General features: G+C 42.5%; 1 protein-coding gene across 1 annotated transcript; it reads left to right on the top strand.

The window, feature by feature from the left end:
• The first annotated feature begins 35 nt into the window (after nt 1-35).
• Dcaf13 (DDB1 and CUL4 associated factor 13) lies at nt 36-27,649 on the top strand. The gene is made up of 11 exons (XM_075961142.1): nt 36-296; nt 4,884-5,083; nt 5,557-5,664; nt 8,515-8,604; nt 9,827-9,982; nt 13,812-13,889; nt 15,186-15,268; nt 18,295-18,459; nt 23,980-24,115; nt 25,604-25,767; nt 27,466-27,649. The coding sequence occupies exons 1-11, from the start codon at nt 104-106 to the stop codon at nt 27,551-27,553; spliced, it is 1,461 nt and encodes a 486-aa protein (XP_075817257.1). The 5' UTR covers nt 36-103; the 3' UTR covers nt 27,554-27,649.

Here is a 27,649-nt window from a genome sequence, read left to right as displayed (position 1 = left end):
CCACCCTTTGACGTCACGCGAGCGACCCCTGACGGACCGCCTTCAGCCCCGGGACGGAGCGACTACGGAACGCCGCGGGGTCCAGGACAGCCAACCCGCTGCTATGCGGCGGAGCCATGTGACAGGAAGAGGCCCGCGGAAGGCGGAAGTCGCTTGTCTGCCAGAAGGCTGGCAGAACCCGAACCCGGCTAGAGGCTCGTGGGGCCCGAGACCCAGAGCCGCCAAGATGAAGGTGAAGATGCTGAGCCGGAACCCCGATAACTATGTCCGCGAAACCAAGCTGGACATACAAAGAGGTGAGATGAGCTGAAGCCGAGGAAGGCGCGCCTTCCCTGGCTGCCTGCGTCTGGGCAGCTTTTGAGCTAGGCGGCTCTGTCCACACAGGGCTGCCCTCTTTGGACCACATCTCTTCAAGTCCTTTTTGAGCATTTTCCGGTAGTGGGAAGTTGTTCCGTCTAGAGTAACGGGAAGAATGCTTTCTGTTTTCAGCGTGTGTCGCTCCGTGTTCAGATTGGTAGCTGTTGGAAAGTGGAGTTTGAGTCAAACTCGTAAGTTCAGGGTTCAAGACTTTTAAAAACTTAGTTGCTGCTTTGGGCACTTTACTATTTCGGATTATTTACTTCTGGAGGAGGGAAGAAAAAAAGATGAGAGATTTAAAGCGATCAGTTTTCGCATAACTGCTCTTGTGAGTTTGAGGAGAGAATAGTTAAAATGAAGTTGGTGAGTTTTACTTATCTTTGCTGGTCTGTTCCCTGTTAGCATGCCGACCCTTTATGAATTAGTTCTTGGTAACCTAAATGACAGGAGACTGCTCTTGTATGAACAGACAGTTCTAACTGAAGAGAGTGGTAGCTATAACTAGGCAAAGAACAGAAGTATCTTGCCTTTAGAGTGTATGAGAGTACGTGAAGAAGAGGGAGCTGGAACATTCTCTCTTGGTTACTAGAGGTTACCATCGTTGGTGTGTGTGTGTGTGTGTGTGTGTGTGTGAGCTTTGCTAAGATGTGGTATATGATCTGTGTGTGTATATGTAAGCTTTGCTAAGGTGTGGTATATGGTTTCTGTGTGTGTGTATATGTGAGCTTTGCTAAGATGTGGTATATGGTCTCTGTGTGTGTATATGTGAGCTTTTCTAAGATGTGGTATATAGTCTCTATGTGTGTGTGTGTGTTTGTGTGAGCTTTGCTAAGATGTGGTATATGGTCTGTGTGTGTGTGTATGAATATATATGAGCTTTGCTAAGATGTGGTATATGGTCTCTGTGTGTATGAGCATTGCTAAGATGTGGTATATGGTTTCTGTGTGTATGAGCATTGCTAAGATGTGGTATATGGTCTGTGTGTGTGTGAATATATATGAGCTTTGCTAAGACGTGGTATATGGTCTTTGTGTGTGTGTGTGTGTGTGTGTGTGTGAGCTTTGCTAAGATATGATATATGGTCTGTGTGTGTGTATATGTGCGTTTTGCTAAGATGTGGTGTATGGTCTCTGTGCCCAAGTAACTTCACACGACACTGTTTCTTAAATGCAGAGTAGGTTGTCACTTGGATTTGATATTATCCTTACTCTTCAAACCTCCCTGGTTCTTTTTTCACCACTTTGACCAGCCAGGGTGTTGCTGGTAAGCAGCTTGTGTTTACCTTGCCGGTATCGGTGCACTTTGGCCTATCTTTTCCAGCTATACCTGTGGGAAACTTTCTCTCGACCATCGTCTCTACATACTCATCCCCCGCATGTGCCGTCCTGCATTTCAGAACCCTCTCCTGTGTTTCCAGTACAGATTTGTAGATTTCTGTCAGCGCTTATCATGTGGTCTCATGGTTGTGTTTTGATTAGCAGGCTTTCCTGTCATGTTGCCGTGTGCACTGTGCTCAGTGAGTCACAGAAATAGCTGAAGGAGTGAATGAGTGGGTGAGAGCCTGGGCACTGAATCTTATTCTAGGAGGTACAGCCATTTTTGTCGTTAACATTTTTCAGTGTCTTCCTCTTTTTGATTTAGAATGGAAATGTTAATAGCAAAATGGAAAAATAGGATTTTTGGAGTGCTATAAAATGTAAAAAAATGCATTTGTTGTAGCTTATTTTTATTTAGTGTTGTTTCCTTGTAAATTTTATGCAGTGTTTAAAAACTGGGTTAAGTACTGGTGAACCTTTATTTTTAAAATATACTTAATTCTGATGTGGCTGGTTCATGTGTAAGAGCACCTTACACATATATATGTGGTTTTTATGGGCATTTTAAACTGTGGTGTCTTGTACTTATGATGTACGCCTGGGGCTATGTTAGGTTAGTGTCTGTCCTTGATTGGATGAATGAAGTTGGAGGTGGACACAGTGGTTGTGATTTAGAGGCTTAGTGAGACTGTGGTGTGTGAGGTCTGCGTGGATTGAGATGAAAGCTAAGTCTTGATGGGAGAGATGTACAGAAGGAAAGTGCGAAGTAGCTTTAAATGTCAGCGAATAAACTTGTTGGAGCTGAACTCCCGGAAGGAATTGAAGCTGGTGAGACAGTGAGACCAAGTTTTAGAAGAGCAGAAAGGGGTTGGGACTTAATTCTGTGCACTAAACGTTGGCACTTAGTGCACCTGTTGCACTGTGGGGCAAACAATTAGAACATCAGTGTGTATTTCCTGTCTTAAACAAACTGAGCCAGGCTTGATGGTTCAAGCCTTTAATTCCAGAACTCAGAGACAGAGGCAAGCACTAGGCACGGTGGAAAGAAACACCTTTAATCTCAGCACTCAGAGGCAAGTGGAGCTCTGTGAGTTCAAGGCCAGCCTGGTATGAAGAGTGAGTTCCAGGACAGCTGGGGCTACACCGTGAAACCCTGTCTCAAAAAACAAACAGTGGCAAAGGCAGGCAGATTTCTGTAAGTTTCAGGCTAGCCTGATCTACCAAGTGAGTTCCAGACCAACCAGGGCTACATAGTGAGACCCTGTTTACAAACAAACAAGGTCCTCTAATTTTCATTTCTGTAATTGTAATGAATTTATACTCTCATTCCTGCCTTATGCTGAGTGTCCTGAGAAGAGCAGAGTTGACGCGGGAGGACTTGCTTCTACCATTGGAATAGTGCAGTTATTATAGTTTCTATTTATCATGGCGTATAATAACTTGTAGGATGATAAGAAAAACTTTAAAAATGTTTGTTCTCGCAGAAGTACTTTGACTTTATTATGGCAAGGTTCTTGGAAGAAACTAACTATGAATTAAGTATTGCCTTTTAAAAGAAAATAAAGCCTATAATCTGCTCCAAGTCCTTTTTCCCCTGTTGTTTATTTGATTTTGAGCCAGGGTCTTTAACCCTGGGTAGCCTGGAATTCTCCACACGTACCATAGGAGACTATACTGGCCTCGAACTCTAGGGACCCCCCTGCTTCTGCCTCTGGAGCGCCCGTTTAAACATGTGCACCACATGTTCAGCTTTTCCAAGTGATAAGCATCCCATTAACATGACACCGTCTGATTGCATCCCATTAACATGACACCGTGTGGAAGTCAGTGAGTCTTTCTCCATTAAAACCGGATGTTGAAACCACATTTGGAGGCCTCAAATTTTTCTCTCAGGAGGCTTAATTGGAAGCAAAATTTTAATGAAAGCAGGACATGGTAATGATGCTTGTATTAAATATACTGACTCAAAAACTGTTTTACAATGAGACAGTCTAAAGGTCTGACAACTACTGCAGGTGGCCTTTAAAAATTATATTTATGGGAATGACATGTGCTTGATTAATCTGGTAACAGTTTTGCTGCCAAATCAGGTCAAGGTGATATTATAGTAGTCTGGGTATAAGGTGATCAGGGCCAACTCTAAGTGGACATACAGGAAAGTGAAGAATGACTGTTTCCAAGAGGATGAGTGTTTGAATTTTGGGAGTGGAGACTGAAAGATGGAACTCAGGAATGACCAAGATTTGAGCTTTATTGCATGTTGGATATGCTATGCCGTTAGTCAGAAAGCAAAGATAGCAGGGTGAAGTCATAGGGAAAATGTATACACTCTTACATGTTGAATTTGATTCGATACGGACTTAGAGTGAAACAGTTTGTTTGGCAGGCTGGTTAAGAACATGGCTTATAGGCAGGTTGCTTAGCATCTCCGGGCATCAGTTTTACAGTGGGAAACTGTAGAGTGGAAGAGAATGGTACAGTGATAGATACTGTAGGGTACCGGGGAGAAGACCCGAGTTAAGATGAGATATTTGCAGTAGTAAATTCTTACGTCAGTGTTTTTTAAGGTAAACAAATGTACAAAGTGCTTGACAAGTAGTAGCTGTGTTCATAGTTAGAAATCACAGTGTTGTGTGTCAGTGCGGTGTCCAGTACCATGGAGCAGCTAGCACAAGCAATATAGATTTTAGTTCCTCGTAGATCTTGGCTTTGTTCCAGATACTGTGGTAGGCATAGGAAGGAGTACAAATGAACAATGTGTTAGATCCCCACCAGTAAAAGGTCACAACCCAGTTGAATATGGTAGGAAGGAAAGCTGTGTGTGTGCAAGGCTATATATATGCCATGGTTTTCCCATCGTTCTGAAAAGGTTTGGAGGTGGCAGGTGTGCTTTTGTGTCTTTCATAGTGCTAAACAGAAAACAGTATCCCTAATTAAAGGCTCAGTGAGTAACAGCTTACATGATTAGCTGGGGCTTTTCACAGGAACTAGTAAATGTGAATTATTTTATAAGAGAGATTATTCTTTTTTTTTTTTTGGTTTTTTTTTGAGACAGGGTTTCTCTGTAGCTTTGGAGCCTGTCCTGGAACTCCTTTGTAGACCAGGCTGGCCTCGAACTCACAGAGATCTGCCTGTCTCTGCCTCCCGAGTGCTGGGATTAAAGGTGTGCGCCATCACCGCCCGGCTAAGAGAGATTATTCTTATTCCAGTTCCAAGAAACTATGATCCAACCTTACATCCTTTTGAAGTCCCACGAGAATATGTAAGAGCTTTAAATGCTACCAAATTGGAACGAGTGTTTGCAAAGCCATTCCTTGCGTCCCTGGATGGTCACCGTGATGGAGTCAATTGCCTGGCAAAGCATCCGAAGAGCCTGACGACCGTCCTTTCTGGGGCATGTGATGGAGAGGCAAGTCCACCTTAAGTCTACTGCTTAAACTGACACATGCTCTCACAGACCTTTCATGCAGGATTCACTTCAGTATAAGTTTTAAGCCTAAACTCTGAAATAATATTTAGTAGGTTTTTTAAATCTGATCTTACAATGATAACACTTCAGTGGTGTGAGGTTCAACTTGACAGTCCATAAACTTACCATGTTTATAATGAGGGTACTTGAATTTCCACAAAAGTTGTTATTGATGAGTGAACACTTCATTTCCCATCTGGTAAGGGAAAAAAGACTGAAACACTTTAGAATCAAGAGGATTTGACAGTTGAGTTATCTGCTTGTTGACACATTTATCCATATGCAGTACATTATTTTCATCCGAAGGATTTTGGTTTTAGAGCCTAGAAGAGTGACTCATATCCTTTTCAGTGTGGGGTTTCTAGAATATTTTATATTTAGAGTTCACTGAGATGTTTCATGTTTTCTCATAGGTTAAAATTTGGAACCTGACTAGACGAAAATGTGTCCGAACGATACAAGCACATGAAGGCTTTGTGCGAGGGATATGTGCTCGCTTTTGTGGGACTTCCTTTTTCACTGTGAGTAAGCTGTTGCTCAGTAAGTCTTCCCAGCATGCCCAGGAGAGATGTGATTGCATAAGTTATTTCCAAGCTCATTACTGTGTTCCAAGGACCTTTGGAGCTCGTCAGTACAGAAGAGCGTATTAAACCTTGACAAGCCCCACTCTTCTTTAAGTAGTCCAGCCTTACCCTTACGTACTGGTTTTTGCCTTTTTACAAACAAGTACTTAACACCATTGACTTATTGTCCTGAACACATAGAAGTGGAGTTGGTGGGAATTGAGGCGAGAGTGATTGTGTGATTTACTGTGGAAGATGTTCCGTGCTAAGATGAATAATTTGTATTTTGTCCATAAGGAATCACTGAAAAGTATGTGTGTAGGGGAAGAACAAATACATAGACTATTTGCTGTTTCAGCCATTTTCGAGTGTCCAGTTTCATTCCGTGCGTTCATACCACCGTGCTGCCGCCACCGTTGCCTCCCCACAGCTTAGCTTACACACTAACACTCTGTTCACTGAGTGACAGTGCCGTGCTCTCCTCGCGGCCTAGTGACAACTTCTGCTTTCTGTCTCTGAATTTAACTGGTCTAGATGTTCCACATAAGTAGAATCGTAGTCTTTGTGCAATTGCCTAACCTTTCCTTGCTTATAGCTTGAAGTCAAGGTGACCTGTGACGTAGCACACACTATAATCCTTTCCTGAGGTGACATAATATTAACAGTGATGCATATATACCATTTTTTAACCCACTCATTTTTTTAGTTTAGGAACAAACTTTTAGTTTGTTTCCACCTCTTTGCTATTATGAGTAATGCTGCTGTGAATGTTGGTGTGTAGATACTAGTTGACATTAGCCGTGCTCTGTAGCAGGTGGGCAGTGGTTCCCTGCTGTGCTTGAGATGATTGCTTTAAAAGCAGGGAAGGCTCAGCTGGTGGTGATACTACTGCCAGCCACTGGCTCTCACCTCTACCTCAGACCGAAATGTCTCCAGGAATCCTCAAACTCTGCAACACTGAGTCCCTGTCTCTTCCCTCTTTACACTCCTCTCTCCTCCCAGCCCTATCGCTGCTGTGCTGTGATTAAATTGCTCCAAGTGCTGGGATCACCTTTGTGTGAGCTCTGTTTCTCTTTTAGGCAGAATCAGTCTTGTGTAGCCCAGGGTGGCCTTGAGCTCACAGGGGTCTGTTGGCCTCTGTCTCCAGAATCCTGGGGGATTAAGGGTGTGTGCCACCACTCCCTAATTTGTATGGCTGACTAGTCTGACTGCTTTGCTTTCTAATCTTCAAGCAAACTTTATTTATTTATTTATTCAATATTTATTTATTATGTATACAACATTCTTTCCATGTGTGCTTGCATGCCAGAGGAGGATACCAGATCTCATTATAGATGGCTGTGAGCTGCGAATTGAACTCACGTCCTCTGGAAGAGCAGTCAGTGCTCTTAACCTCTGAGCCATCTCTCCAGCCCCCAAACTTTATTTATTAAAACAAATGATATACCACTATAGAGGGCCTACCTGGTGAATAAAACCTGTGAGAAATGGTTTTCCGATGAGTATTAGTTTGGAGGCTTGAGTCTGTCAGATGACTGAGAGGGACATCAGAAGATAGCTGTCGCATGGAAGAGGAGACATCAGCTGGTGCCAGCAGGGTTAGAGGAGGAAAAGGCTCCAGTGTGATGAACTGGACTAGCAGGTTATTTGAGTGAAGTTGACTGTCCTTTGTAGGTGAAGTTCTGGGCCTTAAGAAAAGTCACAGCTAACCTTAGCACCATCTGTGTAGAACTAGTGAGTGAGATTGTAGTGTTACATCAGTATGAGGAAATGTGAAATATAAAGGTGTCAGGGGAGTGGCACTTAAAGTCACTTTAAGTAGGAAAACATAGTAGCCGTAGAGCAGGTCGAGCTGTGTGACACAGTGAATAGACCAGATATGGTAGAAGGGTGGCAAGCTGGAGCTGCTGGCAGTGAGACTTCTGCTCTTCCTGATGGCTCTCCTCTGATATCTGAACTGATAAAGTGGTATATCCCAGCCAGAAAGTGTGCCATATGTTGTTTCCCTGTTTTATGGGGTTAGAGGCAGTCATGAGCCTGATATAGGTACTGAAAATCCACCCCCACCCCTACCACCTGACTATCGGTATTGTAGGTGTGTATGTCACCGTGCCAGGCTCAAAACTTTCTAAACGATTAATCTTTGTTGCAAGGGAGGGCCTGCTTGTTCGTCCCGGCCACCCGGCTAGCTTAGCCCTGAAATAACCACACAGAAATTGTATTAATTAAATCACTGCTTGGCACATTAGTTCTAACATCTTATTGGCTAACTCTTACACCTTGATTTATTAATCTATGTATTGCCACGTGGCAGTGGCTTACTGGGAAAGATTCAGCATGTCTGACTCTGGCGGCTCCATGGCGGCTCTCTCCTACTTCACCTTTCTTCCTCCCAGCATTCAGTTCTGTCTTCTCTGCCTACCTAAGTTCTGCCCTATTAGGCCAAAGCAGTTTCTTTATTCATTAACCAATGACAGCAACACAAATACAGAAGGACCTCCTACACCAAATCTTATATTCCAAAACCATTTTATTATATTTTTTCCTTGATTTGAAATACCATTCTTATATGACCTAATTTTGATCTATTCTTAGCATTTTGCTTAACTCATACTGTTTTGTTTTTGATTTTATGTGCTTTATATATTTTATAACGTATTACAAATCTTTGTTATGATAAAGTAGTAGAAAATAAATGTAAAAATGAAAGAATGGTATGTGTTACTGTTTGAAATGAGATACTTATAATTTGATACATGTGTTTACAACTGTTGCTGTTTAAAGTCATCGTAAGATAACTGTGTCTAGGTTGGTGATGACAAAACTGTGAAGCAGTGGAAAATGGATGGGCCGGGCTGTGGAGAAGAGGAGGAGCCACTGCAGACCATACTAGGAAAGGTACAAAGACACATTGGGGCATAGCCTGTTGAAATCCCTTGCCTTTTTTATAATTATAAAAGGAAAACTCATGTAACAACTGAGAGAGTTTATATCTAATCATTGGCTTATTACAGCAGTGTGTAAAAGTTACATTCTATGTAATTTAAATTTTTTGAAACTTAAGAATATGAACAACTAGCCAGGTGGTGGCGCACGCCTTTAATCCCAGCACTTGGGAGGCAGAGACAGGTGGATCTCTGTGAGTTCAAGACCATTCTGGTCTACAAGAGCTAGTTCCAGGACAGGCTCTAAAGCTACAGAGAAACCCTGTCTCAAAAAAAAACAAAAAAAAAAAATGAATAGCTGTTTGGTGCTCAGTGTAGTAGAATTTGATTTCTCTTTAGTTTGTTCCATCCATGCTGGACATTACAAGTCATGTAGAGGCTGCTATGCAGTATTATGGAAGTCCTGGGAGAACTGTGTAAGATAAATGTTAGGAGAATAATAGCTTGGTTCCTGTCTGGTTTTGTGTTTCTCATATAATCTTAAACTTCTCAGAAATTGTTCTTCAAGTCTCATGGTTCAGAGACAGCCTAAGTGCGATTTACAACATTTGGCTTACACATGTTTGTAATGCTGACATTCTGTATTAAGCATACAAAATTCTGAAGCTCAGTTTAATCTTTAAATATGTGCATTTTAAAAACTGTTGCTTTATTTTACTATTATGCATTAGTGTATATTTAGGTACAGCTTCTGGTTTCAATTCTTGTTTCAGAATATTCTTTTTGTTTTGTTTTATTTTTTGTTTTTCGAGACAGCGTTTCTCTGCAACAGCCCTGGCTGTCCTGGAATTAGGTCTTTGACCAAGCTGTGACCTTGATCTCACAGAGATCTTCCTGCCTCTGCCTCCTGAGTGCTGGGATTAAAAGTGTCCACTGCCATCCCTGCCATCTGGCACTTTTTGCCCTTTAATGAAGTACTTCAAAGAAATTTATTTACATTTACCCAAAGGGGAGATGACATGATTGGTAAGGTGGCTTTTCCAGAGTGAAGTTTGCCTATTACATTCTGGATGTGCCAACCCTGTAACTCCCCAAATGTAGGAAGCTCGGTTCACAGTAGGTGGTAAAGGGTTGTGGGAGAACAGTAAAGAAGTTCTTTGTAGCAAGGATTTCTAAAGTATGCTGGTCTAAAGTCTTAGTGAGGTGCACGTGTCTAACACCCTTCGCTTCCAAAGACAGTGTACACCGGCATTGACCATCACTGGAAAGACCCTGTCTTCGCCACCTGTGGACAGCAAGTAGACATTTGGGATGAACAAAGAACCAGCCCCGTGTGCTCAATGAACTGGGGATTTGACAGTATATGCAGTGTTAAATTTAACCCCATTGAGGTAATGTTCCTTTAAAAAATAAGTTCTGCTTATTGTTTAACATGAAATCTGAGCCCTGTTTAGGAAACATTTTCTACATTTGAATGGTTTTCTGGCATTTGATAAGTTTTCCAGGTTATATTTGGGTTCTGTGAACTCTCAGCTGACCTCAGAGTAGAATCCAAATAAATACTTGCCTCTTTATGGTTTTGTTTTTGAAGCCATTGGGTATCATAGACTAGTCTTGAACTTGCGATCCTTTTACCCAGGCCTCTCATTAGCTCTGCTTTGCATGCTCTCCACACTGCTCCATCTGTACCATTGTACTTTGAGGAAGATGTTCCTTTTCCTTTGTTCTCCTGCGGTCACGAGAGTGAGCACTGAGCATGCTGGTCCATGTCTGTAAGTCACAGGGTGCCCATGGCTCACAGTAATGCGCATGGCCCCTCCTGGACTGCATGGTTAGTACTTTCAGGTCGTCTGTGCTCTGAAATGTGAGTTTATTCCTAATTCCTTCTTGGTCTAAGTGCAGATGTGAGGTCGGCCTTGCATACTATCTATTTGTGAACTTGGGAAGAGGGGCTGGCCTGGAGGCTAATGGGGCCGTTGGATTCCAGACCTTTCCCTGATCTTTTCTGAATGCATAACAATAAATGGCCTCACTGTCCAGAAGACTCAGTCAAGATGCCCTTTCTTTCAGTGTTACTAGGAAGCTACTGTGTAAATTTGTAAGAGGAAATCCTGGAATGCAGATTTCAGATTCTCTCAGAGCCAGTGTGGTGAGAGAGGGAGGGACAGCTAGGCCAGAGTAGCGGAGTATAACTGTACATGTGGTGTGCTGGGACATGGTGTGCTGCAGCACAGTGTGAGCTTGTGCTGGACGGATTGCCAAGAGGCCAGCAGACATGGCTACCCTGCCTCCAGAATGTGCCTGGATTCACACTTCTGCGTGAAGCTGCCCACAGGCCCAAAGCAGGGGTTGCAGCGTATCCACTGCCTGTTACAGTGTCTCACTAGAACACAAGCAGACCCTCTTACTCTACTGTCTGTAGCCACTTTTTTACCATAGTGAAAAATTGGAATCATTGCTCTGGGAATCACATGCCTGTAAAGCCTAAAATACCTTCTTTCTGGCTTTTTATGGAGAAGGTTCACTGATCCCTAGTCTTGATTTTGTCAGAGCCATGTGTTCTGGGTGCCTCCTGCATCTTCCTTCCCCATCTTCTCTTTGGTTGTCGTTACTAACACATAGCAGGAAACACAGACAGTGATTGCTAGTTTTTGACAGGGCATACAAATATTTTGCTTTCCTATTTTGATGAACATATCAGAAGAGCTAATGGCCAGTTGTGAAATCATAATTACTGGTCATGACCTATCGACCATGGTTTTCAAACTTGCCTATTTAATAGCTCTATTTGTCCACTAGCTTTTTTTTTTATCTTATGAATTGACTTAGTGATAAAAGCAAATGATGTGCGTGTCTCTTACCCTGTATTAAAGCTAATGGAGAGGGTGGGGCCGATTGCTGTGAACAAACAGAGTAGTTATTTCCTTTATTCATTAATAATTAATTTTCTGTTAAAATATTGAAGCCTAAAATTCTGGTAAAGTCAGAAGTTAATACTGAGGATTGTCACATTTTGCAGTGTGAAAGTTTATGGTGGAACTTTTTGCTATGTTCATTTCAAAGTCTTTGTTTTAGAAATTGGCCCTGGTCTTACTCAAAGGTAACATAATGAGAAGCTACTAAAAGTTAAGAGGTTAAGGGGCAGCTAACAGAGATCTCAGAAGCAACCATTGATACAGGCTTTTGAAAACGGGGACCCAGATCATGCCTTTTCCCTTCGTTTCTATTTCATTAAACTCTGTGCACATGGTAGGAACTGCTCTGCTTGCGACAGGAAGTGGTGTTAGACAGAAGCCAAGAGCTATGGTATCTAGAGCCATGACTAAGGAAGAGTGTTAAAAGGAGTGGGATCAGGGGCTGAGGGATGACTTCGTGGGAAACAGGCCTGCTGTATAAGCTAGAGGACTGAACTTGGATCCACAGCACCCATGTAGAAGCCGAGCATGTGGTGTGTCTGTAGCCTATGTTAGGGTGCAGAGACAGGGATACTGAGCATAGCAGCATGCCTATAACCTATGTTAAGGCATGGAGACAGGAATCCTAGGGATTCACAGGTCAGTTCTGGCCAACATGGTGAGCTTCAGGGTCAGTGAAAGACTGTCTCAGAAAATAAAGGGGATAGAGGAGCCGAAGCGATGACTCAGTGGTTAAGAGTACTTGCTGTTCTTGTAGGAGACCTAGATTTGGTGCCCGGCATCCACATGGGTGTCTCACAGCCATCTGTAATTCCAGTTCCAAGGAACCCAGCACTCTATTCTGCATCTACAGGCACCAGACATGCATGTGGTGTATAGACATACATGCAGGCAAAACAGTTATTCACATAAAATAAATGAATTCTTAAAGATTTTTGAAGGGCTGAGAAGATGGGGGAGATGGCTCAGTAGGTAAGCACACTTGCCCACATTCTGCCAGCCTGAAGCCTGAGTTAATTCCTGGAACCCATGTGGCAGAAGGAGAGAACTCACTCCTGTAAGGCTGTTTCCCAGTGTCCACACCTGTGAAGATTACACACATGCGCTAAACAATGTGAAGGATAGAGCAGCACAGTTGGCTTCCAGGCACAGGCGAGCCCACACCTCATATGCACACACCGTACACGCACAAGTGGAATCAGGCCTCTACTGGACGGTAGCCCATTTTCACTCAACACCAAGGCTTGTCATAAGTGTCATAAGTCATGTGGCGGTACATGCCTGGAAGCCAAGACCAGAGGGTCACAAGCTTGATGCCATCCTGGACAGCGTAGTGAGCTAAAGACTCCTGTGGAAGGAGGGGAGGAGGACAGATGGACACACATGGCTCAGGAGATAGCTCAGGGAGTATAACGTGTGCTGAGCAATAATGAGGACCTGGGCTTGCATTTCTAGCATTCATGTAAGAACTAGGCACTCTAGTGCATGCCCGCAACCCAGTGCTATGAAGCGCAGAGATAGGCGGATCCCAGGATGTGCCGACCAGCCACTGGAGCTGGATGGTGGCTGCGGAAGATGTCCTGTGACAAAGGATAGGACAGAGAGCAGGAGAAAGACATCCAGCATTGACCTCTGATCTCCACGTGCACCTTTACTCGCATGCATGCAGAAACCACACACATACAAGCACATGGTGCACACACTCAGTCGGATAAAGGACAGGGCGTATTTATGCAGCAGCCACAAACAAAAGGAAATGTTTACTTCTAATAAAGCAAAAAATTTGAGTGTTTAGGAAATATTGTCATAGTTGTAATAAAAAGTACATTCTCACATGACAGTGATATTAGCATCACTTTTAAAAAATAAGCAACCTTAAATGTCACAATTCATAAAATCGTTGACGCTTTTGATTCACTAATACCACTCCAGAAATTTTATGTTAAGGAAACAATTCAAAAGAAGAGTTTAATGTCTGAAAATATTTCCTAAAGTCTTATTTATAGCAGTCAAAAGTAGTAGCTAAATCTTACATTGGAGAGCAGGTAAGTAAAATACGTTCCACTAGAAACAGGGCGTACTGTTATTGCCACTACCTAAAATACATGCATGGAGATTTAAACATGAAAATACTTGTCTTAGCTGAGATTATGGGTAATTTATTATACCCTCATAAAGTGGGATATAGTCAGTGTTACAGTTAATATTTAACTTAAATATTAAAGATAAATAAATTTTGTTTTAAATAGACATCATTTGCTTCCAAGCCTGAATTTTAATTGGTGATTGTTGCCATTATTTTTAGACATTTATCCTGGGAAGTTGTGCTTCTGATAGGAATATAGTACTGTATGATATGCGGCAAGCCACGCCTCTGAAGAAGGTGAGTTCTGGTCTTGTCTGTGTGTCATACAGTTGTTAAGGCATTCTGTATATCAAGTGACGATGGTAATGACATCCAGCTCTCCATTGATTTTAGACTCTGTCTCTTTGTGACTTCAATAATGCCAGTACTCCTTAGGAGTTTCATTAGTCCTTGCTATATTGAAGTTTTTAAAATGAAAGATGTTTCATTGCATTACTTAATATGTACTAATTTGAAGGGGGCTTGATTATCATGCGGCATAGCCATTATTTTATTCAAAACGGTTTTAGCACTCATCCATATAGGCAGCTATTTTAATTATATGCTGATGCTAGTTCGACTCTTTGTTAGACAAGCACTGTCTTGTTGATGAGGGGGTTTTCCATAGTCTTTTTCATTCGCCATGGTCATTTCAGGACTTAGATATCAAAGTTAATACATCGTTTGCCGACTGTCAAGAGAGGAATGTTGTTTGTACATGGAGTGGTTTACCATTTTAAGAAGAGTTGACATCAAGCATTGTAGTATGTCGGGGCACAAGAAGGGCTAGATGTGATTCATGTGCAATGAGTGTATGGCACAGTTCACATATTGAATTCCTTTTGTCAGTTAGATGTGGTGGTCCAGGTTTGCAGTCCTAGCACTCGCTAGGTGAAGGCAGGAGGACCGGGAATTCAAGGTCATCCTGACATTGAGTTCCAGGCCAGCTTGGGCTCAATGAGACTCCAGCAAAAGAATAAGAAAAAAAAAACATTTTGTAATATGTTGATAGATTCAGAAATATTAAAAGTAGGAAGAATGAGATTAGCATATTCATTATTCATTAAAAGTGAAAATTAGTTATTTTTCCTGTGATACATGAACTTTGATGGTATTAACCAGTACCTTGCTGTATATTTATAGAAAAAAGACATACTTTTTAGCTGACATGAAGTTCTAGTTTACTGAAAAGTAGTCTTTGGCAAGTACACACATCTGCATACACAGCCTGCTTTAGTGTAGGTCCATTCGCTGTGAATGGAAGACAGCAACTGCAGTCTGTCATCTGGTGCACTCACAATCTCAGCCCAGCTTGCATCGCGTTCATTTGTTTTAAACAGTAAGGCAATGCTTCTTGGGTTTGTCATTTGAAGTCCAGGGGCTAGGTATTAACTGTAGTTACTGCTCTGTTCTCAGGAATAGTCATTGATTTCTTTCCCCATGCTCTGAATTGTGCACTGTGCATACTAAAGGACTTTCTCCAATCAGACCAAAAGAAAGTAGATGTATTATTTCCTATATGCTAATTTGTGGTGGTGGGTGATCCTTTCTCAGGTTATCTTGGATATGAGAACAAATACAATCTGCTGGAACCCTATGGAAGCTTTCCATTTTACTGCAGCAAATGAAGATTATAAGTAAGTGTCTCTCCTTAGAACCTCACCTGCTCGCTGCATGGCCTTGTTAACATGCACGTCTCACCTGCTGAGGGCGCTTTCGTGAACGAATTTGGAAGCTGCCTTTGTTAGGCTGAAAATAATTTCCCAAATTGGAGAAGTTTTTAGAAAAAAAAATTCTTTTGGATTTTAGAATAACTTAGACAAAGAACAGTAAACTGGCATCTTTGGGTAAATCCTGTTTGTGCCACAGTTCATGCCTGTGGCTGTGATTGTTTGCTGTCTCCTGGTCTGGCTGCCCTCATGTTGTGATGCCCATGCTGGGGAGTTACAGTACAGACCTGATGCCTCCCTTGGCCAAGCACAGGAAACTATATGATCCCTGCTATAGGCCATTTAAGTAACAACTGGACCAGCAGGTGTAGTGTTGCAAGTCTGTGTTCCTAGCATTCCAGAGGTTGAGGCAGGAGAATTGAATGTGAGGCTACCAAGGTTACATGGTATGTTCAAAGCCAGCTTGGGTTCTATAGAAAGACATCGTTTCAGAACAAACATGAACAGTGCTTGGCCCGTACATTACCGTACCTGTAATGGTGTTTTACAGGTGTTTCTGACTCCTCAGGCAGCTGTAGCTCTTGTAGTTAAACTGTCTGCTGTCATTAGTAAAGAAACAGAAAGTGATCGTTTCAATTTTTAGCTTAGTAGTTGCATATATTTTCTGTGCCTGAAAAGCTACCCTGGCAGACTTCCTTTGAACTCTGTGAAATTTAGATCCTCATGAGATGCTTTACTCCTGTTGGACGTTGCCCATTGGCTGTCTCATCCATTGCCTCGGTGTTTGTTCAGTCAGGTCAGATGTGTTAGCCAAAGAGCCTAATCCAGTGAAAAGTATAGATCAGTCTTACTTTATTTTTATTTTTAATGCGTTTATTATTATTTTAAAGGACGTTTTTCTTTCTTTCTTTGGTTTTTTAAGATAGGGTTTCTCTGTGTATCCATGATTATCCTGGAACTTACTCTGTAGACCAGGCTGGCCTTGAACTCAGAGATCTGCCTGCCTCTGTCTCCTGAGTGCTGGGATTAAAAGTGTGAATCCCTGCCTGGCTTTAAGTACATTTTTAACAACTTTTTTGAGAAGATACAAACTTAGTGGATTTGAACTTTAGATTTTCTGTATTTTAAATCTGTCCACCAGAGGCTGGAGAGATGGCTCAACAGTTAGAGAGTTTTCGTTACTCTTGCAGAGGACCCATGTTCTGATGCCAGCATCCACATTGGGCAGCTCACAGCCACCTATAAGTCTGGTTCCAGGTGTCTGACGCCCTCTTCTGGCTTCTGAAGGCCCCTGCACATACATAGTGCACACACAGACAAGGAAGCGCACACACATGCACATAAGTAAAAAGTCTTTGTATAGATTAGAGACTAAACGGCAGTATCAGCTCGTACTTGAAACTACAGGTTCTTCAGTGGCACTGCCTGAAGTTCTCTCGTAGGGTTCCTGTATTGAGAAGTGCAGTGGCGCCATTAGCAGTACCAGCCACATTGAGGGCTTTACTTCCTGTAATAGATGCTTTGAAACGAAAGAGTGCTGAGCAATTAAAGACAACAAAAGACAAGAGTCATTCTGCAGCTCAGTGACCTCTCTGCTAAGGTCTAAAGTACATTGTGAACTAGCTCTTCGCCAAAATAATCTTTTTTCAGAGCCTTCTTGGAAATTCTCACTTCTTGCCTTGGAAAGAATTACATACGGTTCCTAAAACCAGACATATCTCTTATAAGAAATGACTGCTAGTTTTTCATAATTGTCCTTATTTTTAAAATACTCTTGGTGAGTATGATGGTGTATGCCTGTAATCCTAGCACTGGGGAAACTGAGGCAAGAAAGATGAGGAGTTCAGGGTTATCTGCTATGGAGAAAATTTGGCCGCATGGCTGAAGGGCTGCATGAGAGCCTCGCTCAGACAGAATAGTCTGTTGTGGGGCCTCTGCTCTGTGTCAGATCTAAAGATTCAGATCTAAAGCATCCAGCTGTTACTGTAGGAAGTGGGTCTTGCAGTCTGTAGGAAGGAGGGTGTAGAGTAGATGCTCCTCAAGAATGACCGTAGGCAGTCCTGTCCAGAAGGATTAATGTGCTTGGAATTTGAACAGATTTGCATTTTTTTCTCCACAGAATGTTGAAACAATTTGTAGAAAAGCAATGTGTTTTAAGGAAAGACGTTTAAGGAAAGAAGTATTGGGAATCACGTGCCAGGAGGACAGTGTGTTGTAGCTGTCAAGTCAGAAATTAAAGCTCCAAATCAGAGAGACCCTGGCTCACGCCTAGGGGTTGTTGGAGGCTCTTAGAAGGGGCAGTGCTTTGGGCTGTTTGTTTTGATCTTTTCTGAGATGGGCTCAGGTTGGCCTAGAACTTGCTCCTCTTTCAGTCTCTTGGTTGGTGAGGCTACAGGCATGAAACCCTAAGTACCCTACCCAGAGTGGCTTGTCTTTTGATAGGAATATTATGAGTGTTTATAAATGCTTGCCTGCTTGTGTTGGCTTCTATCATTATCCTAGTCCAGACAACTAACAAATGGCCATAGATTGAGGGTTTAAGGAAAGAGAATTATGTTATCCTAGTTTGGGAATAGCCAGCGTGATCAGGATCAGTGAGGGCCCTGTTCCAGAATGTGAACTCCTGTCCTCACAGAGGGGGCTGCTCTCTGGCCCGTCCACATTTGTGAGTGTGCACATCCACGGGCACAACCCGTCATGCACGTGTGGAGGTCAGAGGGCACCACGTGGGTCCTGAGGACTGCGCTCAGGTCACTAGTCTGTCAGGTACACCCTTGCCTTGGAGCCGTCACATTGGTTTGCTATTTTCTATTTTGTGTGATGTTCCAAAGCAGAATTACTGGTGTTTTTCTCTGTGTCTTACCTGCCTTAACTGTATTCAGAATCAGACTGCTTATTAAGGGGGGGGGGTCCTTATTTAGCTAATGTTCTTTTAATACTACATATGGCTTTTTTGCAGAAATTTGAATGAAACATTTAATGGTGTTTTACAGCTTGTATACTTTTGATATGCGTGCCCTGGACATGCCTGTTCAGGTCCACATGGATCACGTCTCTGCAGTACTTGACGTGGACTACTCCCCCACTGGGAAGGAGTTTGTGTCTGCCAGTTTCGATAAGTCTATCAGAATCTTCCCTGTGGAGAGGAGCCGGAGCAGGTATGTGACTGGCACGAGCCACGTGGGTTTGCATGGTCTGTTTAGTCCTGGTAACCCTTTGTTTTTCTTAGAAGGTGGCTGGTGGTGTGTATATAATAGGGCTTGGGGATTGTGACATGGAGTGTCACTCCACTGAATTGTGTCGGATCAAATCAGGTGGTTTGTTTTATTGAGTAGAAGATTATTTCCATATAATTAATAAGCTTACTAAAAGTTGAATTTGATGGTTAAGAACTCAGATAATTTCTTTTTCTGAAAGTAGTTTTAAAAGCAATGAATACTACTCCCTGGTATTGTTTTTTACACATTGAAATCCAACTTACTCTACCAGGCAGAAATGTGCAGGAAAAGCGGTTTAGATATTGAGCTCATTCTCCTCCTTTCTAGGTTAGTCAGAACCTATGAAGTGGTCCACACAAGGTAGTTACCAACAATCAAGAGTTAATCTGATGAAAAGTTCTGAGACATTTTATTAATGGCTAGATCAAGAGCAGGCTTGTGCTTCTGAAATGTCTCTTGGTGACCAAGCTCAGGGTACATCATTTTAAAAGACAAAATCCCAATTTACGTCTGTGTTCAGGGGAATGCCACTGGGGCGGGGTTATCTTACCGTATGGTAACATCTGCTCTCTTGCAAGCCTCAGCAGTGCATTCCAGACATTACACGACAATTATTTCTGATTTATTGTAGTTTTATGTTTAAGGTTGCACGAACACCAAATTTTTTGTGTAATAAGTCTAGACCGTGGTTAGGTTCACGGACAGTCCCCAAAGCATTGCCAAGGCAGATGTGACTGTGAGGGGGGTGGAAGGCGGAGTAGAGTAGGCAGACATAAAATGCATTGGGGACAAGATGGCATTAACTTGGTCACTTCACCTGTGTCCTCTGTTGAGCTGGGAGGTGGGAGATGCTACGCTGATCCACTGGGTATCTCAGCCTATGAGCACACTTAGTATGAGCTGTTTCCTACAGCTTAACTTTACCACTTATTATATGTGATTCAGTGCGCTATTTATACGTCCGTGTATTTTTATGTTGAGGCAGTTGATAGAAAATTGTGGCATTTTCAGAGATGTCTTTATTTTTTACTTCACTGGCTGACTTGGTGATGCTGGGGATATTACTAGGCCCTCATGCAAGTGCTGTACCCATGAGTCCTTTCCTTAGACTGTCACTCCTCCTTAGAGCCTGGCTCATGTCTGTGGTTTACAAACTGCACGCACACTCTCTGTTCTTAGGAGTGCTCAGACGCTCTCCTGTAAGCACATATAAACCAAGGGAAACTGAAACAATTGATCCCATAAAACTTAGGACACTAAGCTTGGTGCTCCTCAGTATGTAGAAGCAGGAAGATTGTAAGTTCCAGGCTGTTTTGGTTTGCTTTCTATTGCTGCAGCGAAGCACCATGACCAAGCAACTTGGGGAGGAAAGAGTATCTGATTTATACATCCTAGTCAGTCTGTCATGAAGGGGAGTCTGTTGAATTATCTCAATTTGAGAAATAACCAGGCTAGCTAGAAGATAAAACAGTTACATTTTTATTTATTATAAGAGGCAAACTCACGAAACAGAAACAAGAAGTCCAAGCTCAGCTGTGCTGTGAGGGAACCACACAGAGAGAGGGCACAAAGCCACACCCTAACTTGGTCCCATCTCTTAAAGATAATTGGTTTACAGAGATTCCCTATCAGGAGTCAGGACAGGAACTCAAGGCAGGAACCTAGAGGCAAACACTAAAGCAGCATTCATGGAGGAATGCTGCTCACTGGCTTACTTCCCAATGGCTTGATCAACCAGGTTGGTTTGTTTTTAAACCACTAGAACTCCTTTTTCCAGGGATGGGCTGTCACACATCAGTCATTGATCAAGAAAATGCCCCACAGATCTACCTATAGCTTCATCTGATGGAGGCATTTGAACTTCTTCTTCCCGGGTGACTCTTGCTTGTCAGATTGACAAAACTAACCACACAGGCTGTCCTACAAGATCACAGTGGGACAGAGACTGTTGACAGATTAGGATAGTCAGTCAGAGATATATGATTGCTCATAAATGCCTATTAAAACAAAAAAAGAAAATAATTTAGATGAATATATAAATGCACATATGTGTGTGTGTTTTCCCTTTCTTGGTTGAGTGACCTAGGATTGTAGACAGAAGTTTTTACCCTCCCTGGTCCCGTAGCCGTTCAGTCCCAAAGAAACACACTGAGGCTTATATTAATGACAAATTGTTTGGCCTATTAGGTTATTATTAACTGGCTCTTAGAACTTAACTCATAATTCTTGTTTAGTCACATGGCTTAGTACCTTTTCTCAATGAGGCATTCTTATCTTACTTCCTCTGTGTCTGACAGGTGACTGCATCTCTGCCTTTCTTCTTCCCAGAATTCTTCTAGTCTTGTTGTCCTGTCTATACTTCCTGCCTGGCTACTGGCCAATCAGCATTTTATTAAACCAATACAAGTGATAGATCTTTACAGTGTATGAGCATTTTCCCACAGCACAGGATTCCTGGAGAAAGCTGTAGTGATGTGTCTAGCTGGTGATGAAGGGAAGAAAGGGGAGATACCACACCGTCATAGTGCAGTAGTAAGACCTTCCATACAGCCATCCTGAGAGCGGGGAACTCCACCTTTTCGGTCCTAGCCACTCTGCGTGTCTAAAGTTCTCACTGTTGTAACTTTTTTCTCTGCTCTAATGTGAGGAAGCTGCATTGATACCGCGTCTTACTCATTCCCAGCAGACGATTGTGATGGCTGCTGAGCTTGAGTCAGGTGCACTAGTGAGTATTCTCAGGGCTTCAGTTTTCACTGCACACTTCTGTCCTCTGCTGCTGGTGGCTCTTGGAATGACCGTGGCATTCCCCCACATTCTTGTGAAGTTTGCAGTTTCCTACAAGAGTCTTACGCTTGTAAAAGTATGAAGAATCAAAAACTCCGTCATTTGTTGGGCATCTAGCTTTCTAAAGGTAGCGGGATTGTGCTAATATGGTGTGTAAGCAAAGAATGGATGGAATGAGTCAGAGAAAAGAAAGTGGAATAGTTGAGGTATAGCTCAGGAGCCCAAAGGCTGGGCTATTTAATGCAGGTCTAGCTAGGAAGCTCAGGTGATAACAGAGTTGTAGACAGGAATTCTTACACTCCATTGCTGGGGGATTTTGTCCTGGTGTCATTTGAACATTCAGTAGTGTTCTTCCTGTTTATCCAAACATGCCACTCCTTTATCTGCTTGAGAGCTAGTTCCAGTTCATCCTCCATTGTCTGTTCTTCCTTTCTGTCATTACAGAAAGCATGTGTAACCAAGCTTACGCAACACTTTGAATGCTTTTATGTTATTTTAAAAGTATTTGCTCTTGAAAGACATTAAAATGGTTGGAGTTCACTCTTTAGCTTTGAGGGTTAGTTTTGTCTTGCTTTAAAAGTCTCTTGTGCTGGGTGGTAGCACACATCTTTAATGCCAGCACTTGGGAAGCAGAGGTGGGCAGATCTATGAGTTCAAGGCCAGCCTGGTCTATGAAGCGAGTTTCAAGACAACCAGGACTACACAAAGAAACCCTGTCTCTTAAAAAAGAAAAAAAGCCAGGCGGTGGTGGCGCACGCCTTTAATCCCAGCACTCGGGAGGCAGAGGCAGGCGGATCTCTGGGAGTTCGAGGCCAGCCTGGTCTACAAGAGCTAGTTCCAGGACAGGAACCAAAAGCTACAGAGAAACCCTGTCTCGAAAAATCAAAAAAAAAAAAAAAAAAAAAAGAAAAAAAAAAGTCTTTTATATTCCAGACTGACTGTAAATTGCTATATATCCAAAGGTGACATTGAACTCCTGATCCTGCCTCCCATGTGCCGAGCTTACAGGCATGTACCACCATGTCTGGTTTTATATGGTGCTGGAAAGCAAACCTATGACGTCATGCATGCCAGACAAGCGATCTATCTCTGTAACCCATTGAGTAAATTTGGGGTGGGTATATAGATCATGCTGGCTCTCGTATGTGCTTTAATTGTTAGAAATATGTATTTATTTGTTGTGTCTGTGCATGCTGTGCACCTGCCATGGTGTGCCTGTGCAGGGGCTCCGTTCAGTGTTTCCACAATGTAGGCTCCAGTAGTGCAAGTCCGATCACAATTTACTAAGCCAGCAAGCAAAATCAGTAGCAGTCACAAGAGAAAGTGGGCTTAGACTATTTTGTCTTTAAAAATGTTTTCTACTATAATGTTTAGTGAACTTCATACACTCAGCATGTTGTAAACAAGAGGCGAGGGACTACATAGTTCACCACTGAGAAGGACCTTGAGTTGCTTCAGTGCCTGCTGGAGCTTTGACAGAGTCACACGAGCAAGTTGTTTTTGATGGTTACTGAAGCGTAATTGAAATTCTAGTTTTGGTGTGTGTGTGTGTGTGTGTGTCAGAGAGGGCTTTTAAGAAAGTGGAGATGGTAAGAGATCAGCATGCAAAAATCAGGACACTGAAGAGAAGAACAAGTCTCTCATCCAGGCTTCATTTTAATAACCATTGTTCCTTTTTTTAAAAGTAAATTTCTTACAGTTTTAATGTTTAGTCCATACCTTAAAGCAGTGAACAAGGCTAGTGCATAAGTGCATCTAGAGATACGGTCTGTAAGTGGTTTTATCTGATGTGGTTGTCTGGTTTATTTTACTGTGGATAATTTGTTAGACTTGTTACCTTTCTGTTATGCCATCTGCATTTTGACTTGTTTTTTCTGTATTTGGAATTAAAAGAGCTCGTCTTAATTTCTTTGACCTTTTCCTCTCTCTGAAGTGCCCTTCCTCACACTCCCAGTATAGAAGCTCCTGTGAACTCCCCCAGCCTGCTTCACAGCATCCCAAGTTCTGACCTGCCATTCAGGAGATGATTCTTACCTCAGCCTCTCAGACACTTCTGCAGCCCTCCCTGTTTTCACACATGTAAATAAACTCTCACTTCAGTTAGATTTTTAAGACAGTGCCCAAGCAAAAAGCAGAGCTGGCGCCAGCGTGCTCGGGTGTGCTCTTTGGAGGCCGCTGCATTAATTTTACTCCCAGTAAAATGTCATTGAGGGGTGGTGGCTGTTGACCTGAATTACACTGGGGATGAGTCAGTATTTGTTAAGAATAAGCCATGTCTAGCCAGGCGTGGAAGCACACTCACCCCCTTAACCCAAGCACTTGGGGGACAGAGGCAGGCTGATCTCTGGTCTACAGGGAAACCCTGTCTTGAAAGTGGGAGTGGAGGAAGCTCCCAAAGTTATCCCTGAATTAAAATTAAATTTTATTTGTATCTTATACTTTCAGCAGTTTTGTATCTAGTTTTGCTAAGTGTGTTTAATTTATTTCTATTATTGCATGTCAGGTGATCCATTTTTAATTTTAATTCCTAGGTATTTAGAATAGAACCTTATTAGTAAAGTTCAATGAAATGAAACTGAATTTTCCTTTTATACTTTCTCAGGACACAAAAATGGTTTTCTGGTCCCTGGTAGACAGTGGTTAAAGAAATCTGTTTTAAAATTTCCTCTTCTGCAGGGAAGTGTATCACACAAAGAGAATGCAGCATGTTATCTGTGTGAAGTGGACCTCTGACAGCAAGTACATCATGTGTGGCTCTGACGAGATGAACATCCGCCTCTGGAAGGCTAACGCCTCGGAGAAGCTGGGCGTGGTAAGGCCACAGACCAACTTTCAGTGTTACTGAATGTCATTGTAAAAGCTTTTTGAAGTACCTGATTGATCAGATTAACCAAAAGACAGCACCAAAGCAAACAAAAGGTTTACTGACTTTTCCTGTAAGGCTGGGCAGAGGGCTCTTTTGGGGGACCTGAGTTTATTCCTAGAACATACCAGACATAGATAGCAACAGGCCAGTACACCCTGACAGTGTGCTAAGGATGAGGAGGCTCCCTGCGGCTCCCTGTCCAGACTGGTGGACCAGCTAATCGGCAAGGTCCGGGTTCAGAGACAGACTTGGTCTCAACTAAGCTGGGAGCAGTGGAGGACGACCCCATGTGGACTTTAGACACAAGTGTGCTTTCAGAGGCTTTGTTTTTCTTTTTTGTGGGTTTGGTTTGGTTTTGTTTTGGTTTTGGTTTTTCAAGACAGTCTTTCTCTGTGTAACCCTGGCTGTACTGGAATTCACACTATAGACCAGGCTGGCCTCAAACTCAGAGATCTACCTGGCACTGCGTCCTGGGTGCTAGGATTAAAGGTGTAAAGGTGTGTGCCACCACTGCCCGTTATCAGAAGGTTTGATGAACTCAGATTGATCACACTCATGCTCTCCTGGTTCTTTGTTTTCTTTGGTGGGAGAGAGATGTAGAGAGACTCGGAGTGTAGGTTAGGAAGACACCGCAGCTGTCACAGCAGTGGGACTGAGCTCCACACCCCTGAGAGATCATCAGTGCCAAAGACTCAGAACCTAAATTGAAAGTAGAGTCCATGACAATGCAGCTGCATCTGGGCTCTAAGATAATGGTTGACTTGGGTTTTGTTGTTGTTTACATTTTCTAAGGTTCCACCTCCCTCTGTAGAATGTCCAGCTTGTTTCTAAGAAACAAGTACTAAAAGGGGAATGTTAGGTTTGAAGTGTTTTCTGCTTAGCCCTGGAAGTAAAATCCAGGCGCACTCAGCAATAATGGAAGGTCATTCTATTTTAAATTCAGTTATCATTAGGTGTTTCACTGTGTCTCAGTATTCATTCATTAAATATTCTAGTGTGTTTGCTTTGTTCTTAGCACTGTTAAACAAAACCTATTACGGGACCAAACACTTTTTTTCTTTTCGTGTAGTTGGGTTTTTACCAAAACCTAAGGTGACTAATTGCAATGGATGCCTTTTCTGTACTCTATACCTGGTGTTTACGTTGTCGGCGTGCGGCTTCAGAGCTGCTGGGCTCGCAGAGGCCTGTAAGCTCACTGGCCATTTTCCTTGTGTGTTGTAAAAGCTGAATTTGGCGAGTTGATGGGGGAGGGGGAGGGAAATGGGAGGCGGTGCCGGGGAGGAGGCAGAAATCTTAAATAAATAAATAAATAAATAAATAAATAAATAAATAAATAGAAAAGCTGAATTTGGGGGAGGAGAAAGGGGTGCTCCCTAGATTTTTATACCCAAGAAAACTAAAGGATTGAAGATACTAAAATGCACTTTGTTTCAGCTTTCATCGCGAGAAAAAGCAGCGAATGATTATAACCAGAAGTTAAAGGAAAAGTTTCAGTATCATCCACATGTGAAACGCATTGCTCGCCATCGACATTTGCCGAAATCCATCTACAGCCAGATCCAGGAGCAGCGCATCATGAGGGAATCCCGGCGCCGGAAGTATGTGTTTGGACATTTGCCTCTAACCTCAGCACTTTTAACTGCCCTCCCCCTCAGCTTCCTCATCCCCATAGTCAAACGCACACTTTCTTATAAAGGAGTGGTCTATATACTAATGTGCAGTAGACATTTCTTGAACAACTGTCTGGCTTTCCTCCTCTTTTCCAAAAGTGGGGAAATATCATCTAAGAATATGTGTAAAGTACCAGTGAAGAAAGTGAATTACCATAATAAGAAACACTTCTCAGTTGGAATAGTACAGTTACAGAGTGAGTAGCATGGATAGAAGAGAGGGAGGAGCTATTTTATGTTAAACTGGTGTACTGTGCTTGTTTTGGCAGTGGGTGTTGTAACATTGGAACAGTACAGAGAGCGTTAGCATAGCTCCTGTGTAAGGATGGTGACGGATTTATGATCTGTCCGTTTATGAAATCTCTCTTGTGTGTGTGAGCGTGCACGTGCGTGCGTATGTGTGAACAAACGTGCACATGTATGTGAATCCCTGTGCCCAGAAGCCCACAGCAAGTGTCCCCCTGTATCATCTTACTGTTGTAAAACAGTCTCACTGATCCTGGAAATCACCTGTTTGCTGGACCGGTTGGCCAGTGAGCCCCAGGGATCTTCCTGTCTCCGCCTCTCCAGTACTAATATTACAAACACACAATGCTTTTAAAAATCAGTTCTAATGTAGCTGTAATTATGAAATGCTATCCTATTTATTTGCTAAACAAATTCAAATTCCTATGATCCCAGTACTCGGGACCATGAGATCAAAGCCAACCTGGACTGCAAAGAATTTTAAAAACTCATATTTAGCAATCATTTCTTTAAAACATTCTAATGTGTTTTATCATAATATCCGAGATCTGATGTCTGTTTCTTGAGATGAGGGACTCACGGTGATTCCTAACCTGGTCTTCAGCTCCTGGGCTCAAGTGGTCGTCCTTTCTCAACCTGAGCAGCAGGGAAAGTTAGCATTTGAATCCAAAGCAGAAACCCACCCCCCCAACTCTCCTATGGATACACTCATGGAGCCCATAGAGAAAAGCAGTGTTGATGTTCTAGAGCTGCTGGGGTTGCTTTACTAAACTGTATAGGTTACTCTTGCTTTGCTCTTGCGTACATGTTGGGGTTTAATCATGTTTATGTCTCTTAGTAACTGTGTTACCTTTTAGACCTACTAGTAGAGGAAGCTGAAAGTTTTGTTTGTTTTTGTTTTGTTGTCATCTTGTTTGTTTGTGTTGGAGACAGTCTCAGTGTGGTGGCCTGGCAGTTCTGTAACTCACTCTCTAGACCAGACTGGCCTTAAACTCAGAGATCAGCCTGTCTCTGCCCCCTGAGTGCTGGGATTAAAGGCATCGCCAGCACACCTTGCTTTAAAGCCTACAGCACCATGTATTCCCAGGTGATCTCCCTTCCAAGTACTATCCAGTCCTGACCCTGCTTAGCTTCCAAAATCAGAAAAGATCAGGTACATTCAGAGAGGTATAGCCTTAGACACTGATGATTCATAAAATACAAAGCAATTAAATAACAAAAGTTGAATTTAACTTTTCACCTTATTCTCATTGGGAATTTTTTTTTCCCCAGTGGTCTTTCTAGAGAAAGAAAACGCTTTATGATTTAAAATTTGTGTCCGTTGGCTGAGATGATTTTTTATGTACTTGCTCATATTTTATGTATTTTGTTTATTTCTAGGGAAATGAATCGTCGTAAACATAGCAAGCCTGGATCTGTGCCAGTTGTGTCAGAGAGGAAGAAACACGTAGTGGCAGTTGTGAAATAATGTTTGGTCTTCCTACCGAGCTTGATATATAATTATTTGCTACTTCTGATCTGGGAACTCTGTAAATAAACGTCCTGGCTCTGGATTAATAGTAAA

The sequence above is a fragment of the Microtus pennsylvanicus genome, chromosome 2, assembly GCF_037038515.1.
Source record: "Microtus pennsylvanicus isolate mMicPen1 chromosome 2, mMicPen1.hap1, whole genome shotgun sequence".
NCBI classification, from domain to species: Eukaryota; Metazoa; Chordata; class Mammalia; order Rodentia; family Cricetidae; genus Microtus; species Microtus pennsylvanicus.
Note: the sequence above shows the minus strand (reverse complement) of the source record. Positions and strands in the feature narration are given on the sequence as shown.

Coding starts and splice junctions, on each gene's coding strand:
- Dcaf13 (XM_075961142.1), top strand. CDS start 104: ATGCGGCGGAGCCATGTGACAGGAAGAGGCCCGCGGAAGGCGGAAGTC. Junction 5,084..5,556: donor CTGGGGCATGTGATGGAGAG/GCAAGTCCACCT, acceptor GTTTTCTCATAG/GTTAAAATTTGGAACCTGAC. Junction 5,665..8,514: donor GTGGGACTTCCTTTTTCACT/GTGAGTAAGCTG, acceptor AACTGTGTCTAG/GTTGGTGATGACAAAACTGT.